This window comes from Penicillium psychrofluorescens (assembly GCF_964197705.1).
Source record: "Penicillium psychrofluorescens genome assembly, chromosome: 3".
Classification (NCBI taxonomy): domain Eukaryota; kingdom Fungi; phylum Ascomycota; class Eurotiomycetes; order Eurotiales; family Aspergillaceae; genus Penicillium; species Penicillium psychrofluorescens.
The window spans coordinates 3,519,520-3,534,584 of record NC_133441.1 but is presented as its reverse complement, the minus strand read 5'-3'; the positions used below and the strand labels follow the sequence as shown (position 1 = coordinate 3,534,584).

Below are 15,065 nucleotides of genomic sequence, written 5' to 3'. Positions count from 1 at the left end.
GATGAGGTTTGGTTGTCTTGACTGTGTACTTCTGGTCTTCGTCTTGATGAGTCCCTGAATTGGTGACTTCGTACATCAATTCGGTCGATATGGCACCCTACATGAACAGAGCCAGCACACAAATTCTCTCGTATACCAGTAACAGCTCGTTTCATTTACCACCGTCCACTCCTTCTGCTTTATTGAGCAAACATGAAGCCCAAGTGGTGATTGTTGACACTCTCCGCCTCAGGCACCCCATTCCCGTCACGTAAGCAGCGTCATCTAGGCTGCCCCGGGTCACCTGTTCCATCTCCAACTCCATCGTCCTTCCTTCCTTCCACTCTGCCCTGGTCAATCGCCCCTGCGAACTCCCGGACGGCCTGACAACTCCAATTCCTCCACCATGGCGGACATGCCCATTGGTACCCATCTCCCTCCCTGCCCGCCATGTCGCCCCCCCATCATCAGCTACCTCCAAGCTAACCTGCCACTCCTACACCATTAGTGCTCGACGGAGGAACCGGTTTCCTCAAAGTCGGATATGCAGGCCAGGTATGTCTCATCAATTATTCCCCTCCCATATGCCACATCCCTGACCCGCTGGCGTACAGAACTTCCCAGAGCACCAGTTCCCCTCGATAGTGGGGCGGCCCATCTTGCGAACAGAGGAACAGGGCGGCGATATCGTGGTCAAGGATATCATGTGCGGTGATGAAGCTGCTGCTGCACGATCGATGCTCCAGATCACCTACCCGGTATGTTTTCAGAATATGTGGTTTTCCTCGACTGCTACCCCCACCATCCCCCCGCAAAACCAAGGCAGACGTGTCGCTAACAGCCCATCCTCGTCCGTAGATGGAAAATGGAATCGTCAAACGATGGGACGATATGCAACATCTGTGGAACTACACCTTTTACGACAAGATGAAGATCGACCCGACAGGTCGCAAGATCCTCCTGACCGAGCCGCCCATGAACCCGCTCAAAAATCGCGAGCAGATGGCCGAGGTGATGCTGGAGGGTTATGGCTTTGGCGGCGTCTACGTGGCGATCCAGGCGGTGCTGGCACTGTATGCCCAGGGTCTGAGCAGTGGCGTGGTCGTGGACTCGGGCGACGGCGTCACCCACGTTATCCCCGTGTACGAGTCCACCGTGCTGAACCACCACATCCGTCGGCTGGATGTCGCGGGCCGCGACGTCACCCGCAATCTCATTGCTCTCCTCCTGCGCCGGGGTTACGCGCTCAACCGTACCGCGGACTTCGAGACCGTGCGCCAGATCAAGGAGAAGATGTGCTATGTCTCGTATGACTTGGAGCTCGACAAGAAGCTCTCCGAGGATACTACAGTGCTGGTTGAGTCCTACACCTTGCCGGACGGTCGTGTCATCCGTGTCGGGAGCGAGCGCTTCGAGGCTCCGGAATGTCTGTTCCAGCCTCATCTGGTGGATGTTGACCAGCCCGGTATCGCCGAGTTGCTGTTCAACACCATCCAAGGCGCGGACGTCGACGTTCGTTCCAGTCTGTACAAGGCTATTGTTCTCAGTGGTGGTAGCAGCATGTACCCCGGTCTGCCATCGCGGTTGGAGAAGGAGTTGAAGCAGCTCTGGCTGACCCGGGTACTGGCCGGGAACCCGGAGCGGCTGAACGTGGGTTGCTCTTTTCCAAGCATTTTTTTTTATATCAAGGCTGACATTATGACTACAGAAATTCAAGGTTCGCATCGAAGACCCCCCGCGACGACGACACATGGTGTTCCTGGGTGGCGCCGTGCTGGCCAACCTGGTATGTTTCTCCTTTCAAATTTAGCTCCGTGATACTAACATTGCTATAGATCGCCGACAAGGAGGACATGTGGGTTTCGAAGCAAGAGTGGCAGGAACAGGGCGCACGAGCTCTGGAAAAGCTAGGCCCGAGGTGATTGAGCGTTGCGTCTGTGTTGTATTTACCTGGCTCTCTGTTTTCTTGTCTGTGCCCTCTCTCTCTCCCGCAACGTCTTCTCAGCATCTGCAAGCCATGCCCTGCCCTCTACGTTGGTTGATATCTCCCGTCTATCTCCTCGTGTGTCACCCACACCCCCACCACTTGTCGATATATTCCCTCTGCCTGCCTCTTTCTCTCCCGACTGCCTAGACTGGTCTGGTGCGCATGGATCCTTAGTGGCAGAAATGAAAGAACGTCTATGGATCGACGGGTTGTTTGCTCGTGAACGAAGTCTACTTCCTCTACCTTATATCTCCAAGAAATCGGGCCAAGTGTGTATGTAATGTTGAGTCACGGACTCCGAACGGAGATATCATCTTTCGAACGCGATCACACTAGCCAGATTCCTACCAAGGCAGGATGCCCAAGCAATACACTCCTGCAATGCAGGCATGTTGAACCAAGAGTCCCCCCGTATTCTATAGCAATCAGAGAACGAAACCCCCGTCCATCGAGGGATCAGGATGTAAGCAGAATACCAAGATAAAAAACCCTTTTTGCCTCGAAAAAACGCAACCGAATAAGGATAAAAGAGAAAAGTGAAGAAGCCGCCATAAACTAGCCGAGAACCAGCCGAGAATATAAGACTAAAATATAAATGAAAAAGGCGTCACCGCTCAATCGCACTAGGCGAAACAGCCAATATCACCGCAAGAGCCGCGATGATCAGCGCGGCCGCAACAAACGCCGTCAGGGCAACACTGCCACGACTAGCGGGGAACTTGCCGCGGATGATCCAGTACTGGCTCTCGAAGTAGCGATGGAAGCCGACAACAAGAATCAAAATGGCGACGCCGATGAAGGTTGTGCCGAGCGGTTTGCCGACGCTGCGGAGGCGGGCAGAGGGGTCGGGTGCTTGGGTGGCGGTCCCTGCAGCGAGACCGAGGAGGGGTGGGGACATGACGGGTGGGAGGATGCCTGGTGGTGCATTGGGATCTGACATGGAGTGGGTTGTTGCGGTTGTGGTGTTGAGACGGAAGAGTTGCGTGACGGCGATGCCGATGGAGGCGAAGGCGAGGGATGTGCGCATCCAAGCTAGGAAGGTCCGCTCTGTTGTACATCGTCAGTTCCTCTCGAGTACTCTACACAAGTATGTCATACCTAAAGCGAGATGGTCGCGTGCTACACTCCCTTTGTTCTCCAGCTCTAAGCTGCCATATCGGTCTGCGAGCTTGCTGTACCAGGAATGCTGCGACACCGGGCGCGAGTCCTCGCCGTCCGGCTGTCTCGGGTCTGTGCTCTCGGCGGCTGGATCGGGCCCGGGGTTACCCCAGGGCGAGGTCTTGGGGACACCATTCGGGCCGGCAGGCCGAGATTCAGTCGGTCCGCCGGTGGACTGGTAGTTGCGGTGCAATGACCCCGCCGCACCAAAGATCGGGGTGGACTCGTTGGACGGGCCCAGCTGCTGCTGCGGTTGATTTTGGGACTGCCGTTGCTTCCGGGATGACGAGCTCGAGTGGGACTGGGTGCTACCGAGCGACGATGAGAGGGCCGAGCCGGCATGCGTCGAGGAGCGTGACGACAATGAGCCAACCTCCCTGCCTACCTCGTCGTTGCGGGGACCTGTCGGAGACGGCGCCGATGACTCGAGAGTATTCATGATGGCGTGCTCATTCCCTAGTCAGTCACACAGACGGTTTGACCCAATGGCCAGCACAGATGGCGGAGGGGTATGCAGCACACAGGCGCCAGGGAGGCCAATCGAGGGGAAATGCGAGAGATGGGAGAGAAAAATGGGGCGGAGGGATGTTATTGACTGGGGGGAGTTGGTTGGATATGTGAGAGAGCGAAGCCCTTGAGCATGTTCCCCTTGCTGTCAATCGTAGTAGCCGTAGTCGTATCCGTCGTGGTAGTGGTCGTAGTGGTGTATGTTTGTGTCGCTCTGATCAGGTGCGCAAGTCACTCGATTGGTTTTCTGGGGAAGATCACATGCTCCACCGTGCTAGTCCGCTTCGGGTCATATATTTTATGTCATGGACCAAAGCGGTGGGGCGTTGATTATTCTGCCATGCTCTGACCTTCTTGCTTCTGTCTCCTGCATCGACCAGAACCGAATATGATGGCCTCACAGACTGCCCCTCGCCCAGCGGGTACGGTTGACCTCTCTAAGAAACTGTTGGATCTCCGGTCATCCAAACAAAAACCCCACGCGCAGACCCGTGAACCCACGCCCACCACCCCTCACCTGTCCCCGCCACCAGACCTGTCCGCCCACCAATATCTCCGACCCGCCCGCCGCATCCTGTCTCCAAAAGATCACGAGATTTTCCTATCCTCACCTACCTACCACCTCGTCCTCGCTTTCATCTTCGGCCTGACCGACTCGGTCCGTGGCCGGCCGAACGACCACCCCCAGGAATCGGAGTCCATCACCAAGATCTCTGGCGTTGTGTCTCGGATTCGATCATTACTAGATAAACACCCGGCCATCGACCAGGGCGGGTCCCGATTTGGCAACCCAGCGTTTCGCACACTCTTCGACGAGGTCGCCGAGCAGAGCGCGTCATGGCACTCTGAGATTCTCGGGCTGAAAGACAGAGCCGCAATCGACGAGGCATCCACATACCTGATCCATTCATTAGGGTCCCGAGACCGAATCGATTACGGGTCCGGGCATGAACTGAACTTCATGATGTGGCTGCTGTGTCTCTATCAGCTCGGCCAACTCCCCAAGGCCGACTTTGCCGGCATCGTGTTCAAGGTCTACACCGAGTACCTGCATCTCATGCGCGAGATCCAGTCGACCTACTATCTAGAGCCGGCCGGGTCGCACGGCGTGTGGGGACTGGACGACTACCATTTCTTGCCGTTCCTGTTCGGCGCCAGCCAGTTGGTAGACCATCCCTATGTGACGCCGCTGGGGATCCATAATACGGCGACGCTGGACGAAGAAGGCGATCGATATTTGTATCTGGATCAGGTGCGGTGGGTGGACAGCGTCAAGACCGTCAAGGGTCTGCGCTGGCACAGTCCCATGCTGGATGATATCTCCGGAGCCAAGAACTGGCTCAAGGTGGAGAGCGGGATGAAGAAGATGTTTGTCAAGGAGGTGCTGGGCAAGCTGCCCATCATGCAGCATTTTCTGTTTGGGAGCTTGCTCCCGCCGGCCGAAGGGATGGGGGAGACGGCGGCGGAGGATGGTGCGAGTCTGCATGAACATGAACACAATCACCCACACGATCATCAGAATACAGACTACTTTGGGGATTGTTGTGGCATCAAGGTGCCCAGTACGGTGGCGGCTGGCGCGGAGATGCGCAAGCGAATGGGAGGGTCCGGGTTGCGCCCGATCCCGTTTGACTAGCCTGACCTGTCTAAGTAGTCAGGTCAATCAATACTACTAGATAGGCCTTCAATGTTTTTTTACTAGCAATGATAGAATGACAAAAGAATCCTTGGTGTCTTATAGTTCGCTCACAGAGTAGTGTTCGATCCTCCCACCGCCTCCCATTGGCCACACCCAACCAATTCATCATTCCGCAGAGAACACGCACCCAGCACTGCCAGTGCCATTATTATTACCCCAGAAAGGAAACGGGGATACTCGAGAGCCAGACATCCAGTAAAAGGGGATAGAACCCCCTGCTCTACTCCGCACCACCTACAACCCCCCACGCCACCGGCAATCCTTCCTTTCTCTCTCTCCACTAGGCTTTTTTTGCACAGCAAGTTCGACTCCCCACCATGGCTCCTGCAGACGAGTACTCCTCAGCCGGTGGAGGCGGCGGGCGGCTCAAGCTCAAAGGCAGCAAAGTGAGCGCGGGCCGCGTGGAGAAGAAAAAGAAGAAGAAGGAGAAGCGGAAGGAAGCGGAGGACGGCGGCGAACCTGCGCCTGCCCGGCAGCAGGATGGGGGAGAGGATGAACAGAAACAGACACAGCTACAACGGCACGAGGAGGGAGGCGAATCGAAGTCCCGGTCCGGATCGCCCGGTTTGGAGGGCGGTGGTGGTGGTGATGGTGATGATGACGATGACAAGGCGGCGCCGAGAGCGATGACCGAGGCGGAGCGACGGCATGAGGAGGTGCGGCGGAAACGGGTATGTCTCTTTTTTACCGCCCGCTCTTCTCATTGGAAAATACTGATTTGATTTTTACAGCTGCGCGAGCGCCTCCAGCGCGAAGGCGTCAAGACGCACAAGGAGCGAGTCGAAGATCTGAACAAGTATCTCAGCCGGCTGAGCGAGCATCATGACATGTATGTCCTGTCACGCCACCACTCACTCCTTGCTGGCGAATTAGCTGGAACTGACTGTGTTCCAGGCCGAAGATTGGACCGGGGTAAACCCGAGGCGAGGCCGGTATGGATGGAGTTCGGTGCTACTACTTTTTCTACACGTTGTTACTATTCTTACAATTCTACTACTGTCTCCTCTGCAATCAAAAACCAAGTTGACTGAATAATGAATAATATATTCACGCTCATAGGAACAAGTAGAAAAGAATATGCCCATGCGAGCCCCGCAGGATCTCTATGTAGCAAGCCCCGAAATCGAGAAGAAGAGAAGAGAAGAAAAGGAAAAAGAGAAGAAGAGAAAGCATGCAAGAGATGGAAGGACACCCGATAAGAAGGACGCCATGCGTATGAGAAAAGAGTACCCGAACGACCCGAACGAGTTCACCAGAAACAAAAGAACCAAGGAAGCTAGCCGTGGCTAGTTAGTAGATAGATCGAAGAAAGAAGAAAAGCTCCAGACCCAACCAGAATGAAAGAAACAAAGGATGAGATGAAAAACACCACGCTAAATATAACCCCATCCATCCGGTCCGGTCCAATACCAATCCCCTGCAAAACAACGAAAAATGAACCCCAAAACCCAAAGAGAAATGATTTGAGGGTATAGTTGTTGGCCAATCAAAAACTATACACCCTTGACAACGACAGTCCGCTCGCTATTCAGCTTATCGGCATTGCGGGCATGGCTCTCTTTCTTGCAGTCCTCGAGGCCGGAGCAGGAGTGGGCCTCCAGCATGCGGTGCTTGGAGCAGAAGTGGCCGTGGCAGAAACTGCAGTCGCCGACGATGCGCTGCGCGGCTTCCTTGCACTCCTTGAAACTGCAGCGTGGCTTGCGGGGGGCCATTGTTGCTATATTTAGGGGGTTGGGGTCGGGGTGGAAGGTAGCCGCTGAGGTGGAGATAGATAGGCGCTAGTAGCTAGGCTGTGACGGAGGAGGCGGTTGTTCTCGCTTGGGGTTGTGGTGGTGGTTTGGCGGGCGGCAGGTAGGAGGAGACAGGTGTCTCCGGGAGAGGTGAATCGAGGAGGGAGAGCAGAGAGGAGGCGGCAGGCAGTGAGGAGATAAGCGGAATGATCGGGGACTCCGTTGGGGAATGTCCGAGCGCAGTTGGGAGGGAGCACGGCAGTTGCGGGTGGATGGGTTCCAAGGGGAGGAGAATAGGAAAGGGAGAAAAGGGATCCGAATAATGGGTACAGCTAATATATAGTCGGCGGAAGAGACGGGAGGCGAAAGCGAAAGTCAAACGGATCCAGAGAAAAGGGGAGCAGGCTGAGTCAGGGCTGATTCCGTCACCAGAAGGTTCGACGGCCGACAAGATCAGGAAGAACTAGTCGGCTACACTGCCTAGGCACGGAGCAACTCCTAGTCGTGATGTAGTACCAGTCGACGGGGCTCGGTACCCTGATTATTATACCTGCTACATCAATTCCTCCACGTTGCAGCACTATTGATCAGTCCAGTGACCACGTCAGTCTCTCCGTCCGTCTCTCCGCACCGGCGTCACACCGCCCGGGGCAAAACTTGAATCATCGTCTCTGGGTCGGGCGCCACTGGTGGTTACCGAAACCACCAGTGGCAACGGAGCTCCGCTGGCCACGCGCCCCGATGGTTACCTACTAGCGGGCATGCCTCTGGACCTTGTGGACAGTCCCAGCGAGTATCGCTAGGACCCCCTAGCTAGCACCGGGTGATCAGCATTGGCTAGTTATGACTAGTCCCCCGTTATCGATGGCTCGCTTAGTCGAATAGTTGCCTTTTCCCGACGTCTGCAGGCGGATCACACCCCGACATACATACCGAATCGCTACGTGGAAAGTCAAATCAAGCGATACGTGGTTGAAAGCCTCAATAATAGTAAAAAAAAAAAAAAACGCCGGAACCCATCAACAACCCTGCGCGCACGCTCCGGTTGATGCGCCAAACCCTAAATGTAATTTAACCCAAACCCAAAAATCACGCTCCCCCGAGCTCTTTCTCCTTTCCGGCTTCGGGGTCCAGGTAATCCTCCCGCTCGGCGGCTTCGTACTCGCCGATCAAATCCATCACCACTGCCCGGGCCTCGTCGAACTCGCCGAGTCCGTCGGAGAAGGGAGCTTCCTTCTTGTATTGCTCCAGGAAGGCATTGCGTTTGCGCAGGCGGTCGTACTGCTGGACGATCCGCTTGAACAGCGTGGCGACGGAGGTGTGGTTGGCGAGCATGAGTCCGCTCACCCGGTGCGTGTGTTGGAGGTACGGCGATTTCTTGGTCAGCGCCACCTGGATGCTGGATGGTCCCCACGGGATAAAGGAAGCAAGACGCCGCTCCCGGATCCGGAGCAGGGACTTGTGCACATCTGTGGGGTCGGCCTCGCCCTGGATGATGTTGAGGATGCTGATGTAGCAGCTCGACTTGCTGGGGTTGATCGACACCATGCGGTTCTTGGGTTGGAGGAGACGCCGCATCACGTCCAACACGGTGGTCTTGCGGACGGTCTTGGCCTGCTCGATGTTGTCGCCGGTGAAGGGGGTGTACGACGTAAGTAGGAAATGGCTACGCGGCGTGGGGATCAGCGAGGCGATGATTCCCGCCAGGTCGTTGTGCATGTATCCGGGGTATCGGAGCGTGGTGGTCGAGGCCGACATGACCGTCGACACCAGCTGGTTGGTTTGCTGGAACGAGGGCTCTTGAACGTGCATTCGATCGGCGACAATTCTCGACAGCGCGCCATTGTCCAACACAACCTGATTCGTCAATCATAATAAATACATATAGCCGGGGGGATGACTTACCACGGAGTCCGCGTCCTGGGTCAATCGTCGCATCGTAAGCAAGCTGTTGTATGGGTTGACAACCACATCAGAGACGTCGGGGAAGACGGAATACGTCTGGATCAGCTTCTTGGGGAACCGGTCATTCATGCGTTCCAAGATGAAACTGCCCAGTCCGGAGCCCGTGCCTCCTGCAATCGAATGTAGCAGCATGAATCCCTATCCGTCCGCGTTAGTTCGATGAACTCCATCTCTGCACAAGGAATTGTACCTCCAGCGATTCACTTCCGTCTGCTTCTCGATCAATCATATCAAAGACCTCCTCTTGCACGCTCTCTCCGGCAGAATATCCAGCACCCCAGTTGTTTCCCGCTCCAATGCCCTGCTGTCCAATGAAGAAGTTCTCGGGGTTGTAGATGTTTTTATAGGGGCCAGTCTGAATGCCGTTCAGGACCTACTGGGGCATTAGCCATGTTTCGCGAGATGTGTGCGGACGGCGTACCCTGGGTTCTAGATCCAGGAGGATCGCGCGGGGAATGTATCTGGTATCGTCACTCTGTCACAGCCATTAGTTCCTCGTCCTCGAGGTAGCAGACCAAACCCACCTGATAGAAGAAGACGTCCTTGCGATCTCCGCCCTCGGTTGCAAACTCCTCCAGGTTCCCATCCTGGCTGATACCGTGCTCGAGGCACAGCTGCTGCCAGAACTGGCTGCCAACTGTCGACAGGTGTTAGCAGGGGAGCACCCGACTTTATGGAAGTTTCGGGGGGAGTGTGGTGTTGTGGTGCAGTCTCGATGGAGGAGGCATGGAGGGGCGCAACATACCATTGTTGCCGCACTGGCCGGCTTGGATGGTGATGATTTCCCTGCGATTTCCCACTGTCTCAGCATCGGTCGTGGTTATATCCGAGAGAGAATGCTTACCTCGGCATCGTCCAGTGATGGTGCAGAGAGGATGGAAATCCAATGGTCAACGCGTAGTTAGCGCGTCTGCGGGGGGGAAGGTTGGCTGGCGGCCTCAGGCAGCAAGGCAGCCAGGTTTTCATACTTCCCTGGTTGGTTGGAACATCTCGATCAATTACTCGAACATCTCACATATCTCACATTAGGTGCCATTGCACTAACACTATGTACTCGCGAAGCTGTTATTTAATTTGCCTAGAATCCTGCCTTGCACGCCGTCGCCAATGTTCCAGCACCGGCAACGACGCCATCCACGATCCTGACTAGCTGGCCGTCCTCCTCACCATACGCCAGGACACAGCCCTCGCGCACCGCTTCCTCCATCCCCGCCATACCTGCACAGCCCAAACAGATAGCCCGCACCGGGTGTGGTGCGCTTTGGATCAGTCGCTGGGTGGCATCGCAGATCCGGCGCCGTACTTCGTCGGCGGGTGTCGTGTGCAACTCAATAGCTGTCAACCCCGTCGTTTCAACGCCAGCGAACCGGGACGATGATCTGCTTCCGAGCATAGCTGTCACGGCATTACTGAGCTCGTCCTTCCACGCACTGCCCGTGGTGATAATGCCGAATGTGTCTTTGATTTGGGACTTGCGTAATTCCCCAAGGTGGTCAAAATCAAACGCGCTAATCAGGGATAGAGATGCCGTGACGCTGGCTTCGAAGATGCCGGTCACGTATTTGCTTTTTGATGATTGTTTGATCCTCTCCTTTAACATTCCGACCAGCGGGTGCGCCGAATAGCATGCCACCAGGAAGGCATCGTACTGCTCCACCAGACCCAGGGTCAAATGGCAATGCCACGCCGACTTGGCCGAGTCTTCGCCAGAGTTGATGCTGGGAATAGGGTCGTAGGCTATTCCATGCACCTCCACGGGATGATTGGGTGCAGTGAAGTAGTCAAAATGCACATCGGCGTAGTTCATCCGCGCCAGGATGGGTTTCAGGGCATCGGTCATACGCGAGGAAGTATTGGGGTTGATGACCAGCATCCGGAAATGGCCTTCCGTCGACGAGGCCATGGTGAGTGTGTGTTTTGCAAGGAATAAGTATCCATGAGAAGCGGGCACGGGGAACCCGCTTATCAATTGCGGCCAATCGGCCGATGTCGCAGCCCCGCGCCTACCGCGCCGCTTCTTCCCTCCAACATACATCTACAATACAAATAACCGCCATGCCTCTCATCGCACAGAACCCCCAGCCCCGGGTCATCCTAGGATTGATGACCTTCGGTCCCTCCACGGAGAAGGGCGCCCGCATCACCTCGCTGGACGAGTACAACCGCTGCCTGGACTACTTCCAGCAGCAGGGCTTCAACGAGATCGACACCGCCCGGATCTACGTCGGCGGCGAGCAGGAAGCCTTCACAGCCAAGGCCAACTGGAAACAGCGGGGCCTCACTCTCGCCACTAAATGGTACCCCGGCAAGGCCGGCGGTCACAAGGCCGAGGTCTTACGCGAGAAACTCGAGCTGTCGCTCAAGGAGCTGGATACCGATACGGTCGATATCTTCTACCTGCATGCCCCGGATCGGTCGATTCCTTTTTCAGAGGCGCTGGAGGGGGTCAATCAGCTGCACAAGGAGGGCAAGTTTGTCCAATTCGGGTTGAGTAACTTCACGGCGTTTGAGGTTGCGGAGATTTGTACGCTCTGCGCGCACAATGGCTGGGTGCGCCCGACTATCTACCAGGGCATGTATAATGCCATCAGTATGCCCTCCCATTCCCAAATTTACTATCAAGGTTCTCACATCTCCAGCGCGCAATATCGAGACCGAGCTGATCCCCGCCTGCCGCCGCTACGGCCTGGACATCGTCATCTACAACCCCATCGCCGGCGGCCTGTTCTCGGGCAAGTACAAGACACACGATGTGCCCGCCGAGGGCCGATACAGCGATGCCAGCTCCACGGGCGCCAACTACCGCAAGCGCTACTTCAAGGACGCCAACTTTGAAGCTCTGAGCGTCATCGAGCCCGTCGTGGAGAAACACGGGCTGACGATGGTGGAGACTGCGCTGCGCTGGGTGCACCACCATTCGGAGCTGAAGATGGACAACGCTGGCCGGGACGGAATCTTGATCGGCGTTAGCAGCTTCGAGCAACTGGAGTCCAATCTGGAGAATATCAGGAAGGGCCCGCTGCCCCAGGAAGTGGTGGAGGCGCTTGACCAGGCGTGGATGATCGCCAAGCCGACAGCGCCAAACTACTGGCATTTGGATCTGAAGTATACGTATGACACGCAGGCGGCTCTGTTCAAGCCAAAGGCGTAGGGTGGGACAGACCTCTGTAATCGATCTATGTTATCGATCTGGGTCTGATCGGGATATAGTTGGATCACAATCTTCGTAGAAATCAATCTATTCATAGCCCGCGCTCTAGATGGCCTACATGACCCGATCAGCCCCCCGTCTCACGGGACGGCCAGTCATCGATCTTGTCACACGCGAACTGGTTCAGTCTCCGCCAACGCCCTGACGCCATGGATCACGTGCGCCCCTCACCACCTGCCCAATGCGGGTTAGCCCGTCTGCCAGCCGCTTCCGCCTCCAAGTGTCCACTCGTTGGACGGAAGTAACTCACCTGCCTTCAATCTGCTGTCCTCCCTACCTGTTTGTCCCTCCCCTTCGGGTGCTGAATTCTTAAACCTGGTCATTCCCCCCCCCGCAAGGCTTCTTCTCTCAGTCTATCAACCGTGGCCTCGACCGCTTCTATTGGCTGGTCTCCACGTCCAAGTTGCATGCGCCCGTCCTCTGCAAACGGTGTTCCAACACCCTCTTCAATTTAGACCATCTCGTTCGCTCCTTTCGGTCGCTGGATAGTTACAACAGGCCTACTTGCTCTGCTTGCCAGTCACTGGTCGCCGCTCTTTACCTATCATCTCCCCCCCGGAAATCGTTCGAGATCCCATAGCCGTCTCTTTAATACCCCTCTCCATCCCCCGTGCAACCAGCACCAATCCATCCCAACGACATTGTGGCGCATCTAGACAGCTTCGAACTGACAGAGCCGCGGGCGACTGCTACCCCGGACGCGGCCCGCCTCTCCCACGACTCAGATGACAACATGGCCATCAACCGCCCATCTTTCCACCGCCCAACAAGCGGCCGGTCCTCGGAACAATTGCTCAAGGACGATGAGCGTCGGTTTTCTCGCTCCAGTTTTGAAAATGGGGATGCAGAGGGCAGGCCCATGCTGCACGCTGACCGGCATCACTCCCGCCGATCAACAATGCAGAGTATAGACCCGGCGTATGACGCGGCCCAAGCGACTCGCAAGAAGTATATGATCGCGGGAGGCTTCCTTCTGTTGAGTCTGGCGAGTTTCGTCGTCCAGACAGAGACTGCGGTTTATATCCAGCAGGACTTAGGTTGGAAGAAGCCGTATTGCATGCTGTAAGTTCGGTTATAACACGATATGGAACCCATCGCGCCTTCGCCCATCCTCTGCCCTACTTCCCCTGGATACCCAGCGCTTACCTCTCTTCTTCCCCCCACATGCAGCTATCTCACCCATGGATCTTGGACACTGCTCTGGCTGGCCCAGCTGCTCATTCTGAGGATCCAAAAACGAAGAATGTCCTGGAACGCTTTCTGGCGGCGCCATGTCCACCTCGTGCGAACGACCGCACAGATGGTCGAAACGCAAGACGTCCATCTGAGTACTCGCGAATACCATCGATCTCCCGTGAAGTACATGCTGCAGACCGTTGCCTTTGTGACCACCGCTCTCACCATTGCGGGTGGCTCATGGTATCTCGCCGTGGAGCTGACCACGGCCAGCGATTTGACGGCCATCTACAACTGCTCGGCCTTCTTCGCGTACGCCTTTTCGATTCCTCTCCTCAAAGAAAAGCTCCGCCTCGACAAGGTCTTCTCCGTGGCGATTGCCATTATCGGTGTGCTCATCGTGGCATACGGCGATCAACCCAACAAGAAGGTCTCGAAAGGTGGGACGGCCCACGAGGTGGAGAAGGGAGCGTCAAATCGCCTCCTGGGCAATATTATCATTGGCATTGGCAGCGTGCTCTACGGACTTTACGAGGTGTTGTATAAGCGGTACGCGTGTCCGCCAGAGGGCACAAGCCCCGGCCGAGGGACCATCTTCGCCAATACCTTTGGTAGCATGATTGGGGTATTCACGCTGTGTGTCCTGTGGGTTCCACTACCCCTCTTGCATTGGACTGGGTGGGAGGTCTTCGTGATGCCTACCGGCAAGGTGGCGTGGATGCTCCTCATCTCGACCTGTGCGAATGCCAGTAAGTTGATACCACCATTGCAATGCTTCTCCAAGACGTTTGACTCACACTAACGCGCCACAGCTTTCTCGGGCTCCTTCCTCGTCCTCATCTCCCTCACCTCGCCCGTACTGTCCTCCGTCGCCGCCCTTCTAACCATCTTCCTTGTCGCCATCATGGATTGGTTCCGGACCGGCGAACCCCTTCCCCTCACCTCCATCGGCGGCGGCATCCTGATCATGGCAGCGTTCTTCCTCTTAAGCTGGAGCACGTATCGTGAGCTGAACGAGGAGCGCAAGAAGCACCTCGAGAACGACGAGGTCGAGTCGGACAATGAGGAATGATTCTTCCACGTAGATTGCTTAGACTGGACAGACTCCTCGGTGGTTGGGTTGAATGTCTTGCCGGTTGGAAAGACGATATTGGGCGTCATGTGTGATTAACAGCATTTGATTTGTTTCTAGCGGCTTTTGTTCCTGTCTTGTACAGCTCTAGTCCTAATCATTTTTCGCATATCTATACCACATTCTGCAGAGTGTACAGTGCTTCACTCGAACTCTGACTTTCTCTCTCTCTCACTCATTTGGTTACCCTCGGCGTATCCGGCCATGTAGGATCCAAATCCAGGATAATTATCCCATACATTATTAATATCCAACGCGGCTCCCTAGCAGGCGCATTCATCATCCCGTTGACGCATGAAAAGATAACGGTCCTTCCACCCTATCGTATCCACCGACCTATCGCCTGTCGGAGAAATGCACCTATCGTATCTCTCTGCGGGGACCTGGGAGGGGAGATGTGTCAACCTAGCGTTAGGGCGATCCAGACTCACATCATCTTGCTGGTAGGAGAGAAGGTCAACAGTGCGAGAACCAGCTCTGCTGAGAAATCCACTGCCGATGAATTGGAAACATGGAGTCGC

At 55.8% G+C, this 15,065-nt stretch overlaps 9 protein-coding genes across 9 annotated transcripts; 5 read left to right on the top strand and 4 right to left on the bottom strand.

Moving 5' to 3' along the window:
• Positions 1-385: 385 nt before the first annotated feature.
• PFLUO_LOCUS5458 (actin nucleation center) lies at positions 386-1,901 on the top strand (the record flags this gene model as incomplete). Its single annotated transcript, XM_073782907.1, has 6 exons — positions 386-404; positions 488-534; positions 594-737; positions 838-1,629; positions 1,688-1,765; positions 1,815-1,901. 6 exons carry the CDS (start codon positions 386-388, stop codon positions 1,899-1,901), a joined length of 1,167 nt encoding a protein of 388 aa, XP_073639515.1.
• A 672-nt stretch (positions 1,902-2,573) lies between these two features.
• On the bottom strand, positions 2,574-3,563 carry PFLUO_LOCUS5457 (uncharacterized protein; the record flags this gene model as incomplete). The annotated part of the gene is made up of 2 exons (XM_073782906.1): positions 2,574-3,013; positions 3,065-3,563. The coding sequence occupies 2 exons, from the start codon at positions 3,561-3,563 to the stop codon at positions 2,574-2,576; spliced, it is 939 nt and encodes a 312-aa protein (XP_073639514.1).
• Positions 3,564-4,019: 456 nt separating this feature from the next.
• PFLUO_LOCUS5456 (Serine/threonine-protein phosphatase 2A activator 2) lies at positions 4,020-5,267 on the top strand (the record flags this gene model as incomplete). The annotated part of the gene is made up of 1 exon (XM_073782905.1): positions 4,020-5,267. One exon carries the CDS (start codon positions 4,020-4,022, stop codon positions 5,265-5,267), a length of 1,248 nt encoding a protein of 415 aa, XP_073639513.1.
• Positions 5,268-5,647: 380 nt separating this feature from the next.
• Positions 5,648-6,246, top strand: PFLUO_LOCUS5455 (uncharacterized protein; the record flags this gene model as incomplete). Its single annotated transcript, XM_073782904.1, has 3 exons — positions 5,648-6,001; positions 6,062-6,159; positions 6,225-6,246. 3 exons carry the CDS (start codon positions 5,648-5,650, stop codon positions 6,244-6,246), a joined length of 474 nt encoding a protein of 157 aa, XP_073639512.1.
• A 577-nt stretch (positions 6,247-6,823) lies between these two features.
• PFLUO_LOCUS5454 (uncharacterized protein) lies at positions 6,824-7,042 on the bottom strand (the record flags this gene model as incomplete). The annotated part of the gene is made up of 1 exon (XM_073782903.1): positions 6,824-7,042. One exon carries the CDS (start codon positions 7,040-7,042, stop codon positions 6,824-6,826), a length of 219 nt encoding a protein of 72 aa, XP_073639511.1.
• Positions 7,043-8,149: 1,107 nt separating this feature from the next.
• Positions 8,150-9,877, bottom strand: PFLUO_LOCUS5453 (gamma-tubulin; the record flags this gene model as incomplete). The annotated part of the gene is made up of 7 exons (XM_073782902.1): positions 8,150-8,917; positions 8,966-9,163; positions 9,216-9,398; positions 9,447-9,500; positions 9,550-9,662; positions 9,771-9,811; positions 9,870-9,877. 7 exons carry the CDS (start codon positions 9,875-9,877, stop codon positions 8,150-8,152), a joined length of 1,365 nt encoding a protein of 454 aa, XP_073639510.1.
• A 226-nt stretch (positions 9,878-10,103) lies between these two features.
• PFLUO_LOCUS5452 (uncharacterized protein) lies at positions 10,104-10,928 on the bottom strand (the record flags this gene model as incomplete). The annotated part of the gene is made up of 1 exon (XM_073782901.1): positions 10,104-10,928. The coding sequence occupies one exon, from the start codon at positions 10,926-10,928 to the stop codon at positions 10,104-10,106; it is 825 nt and encodes a 274-aa protein (XP_073639509.1).
• A 152-nt stretch (positions 10,929-11,080) lies between these two features.
• PFLUO_LOCUS5451 (uncharacterized protein) lies at positions 11,081-12,176 on the top strand (the record flags this gene model as incomplete). The annotated part of the gene is made up of 2 exons (XM_073782899.1): positions 11,081-11,615; positions 11,665-12,176. The coding sequence occupies 2 exons, from the start codon at positions 11,081-11,083 to the stop codon at positions 12,174-12,176; spliced, it is 1,047 nt and encodes a 348-aa protein (XP_073639508.1).
• Positions 12,177-12,969: 793 nt separating this feature from the next.
• On the top strand, positions 12,970-14,484 carry PFLUO_LOCUS5450 (uncharacterized protein; the record flags this gene model as incomplete). The annotated part of the gene is made up of 3 exons (XM_073782898.1): positions 12,970-13,298; positions 13,407-14,161; positions 14,225-14,484. 3 exons carry the CDS (start codon positions 12,970-12,972, stop codon positions 14,482-14,484), a joined length of 1,344 nt encoding a protein of 447 aa, XP_073639507.1.
• Positions 14,485-15,065: the final 581 nt, after the last annotated feature.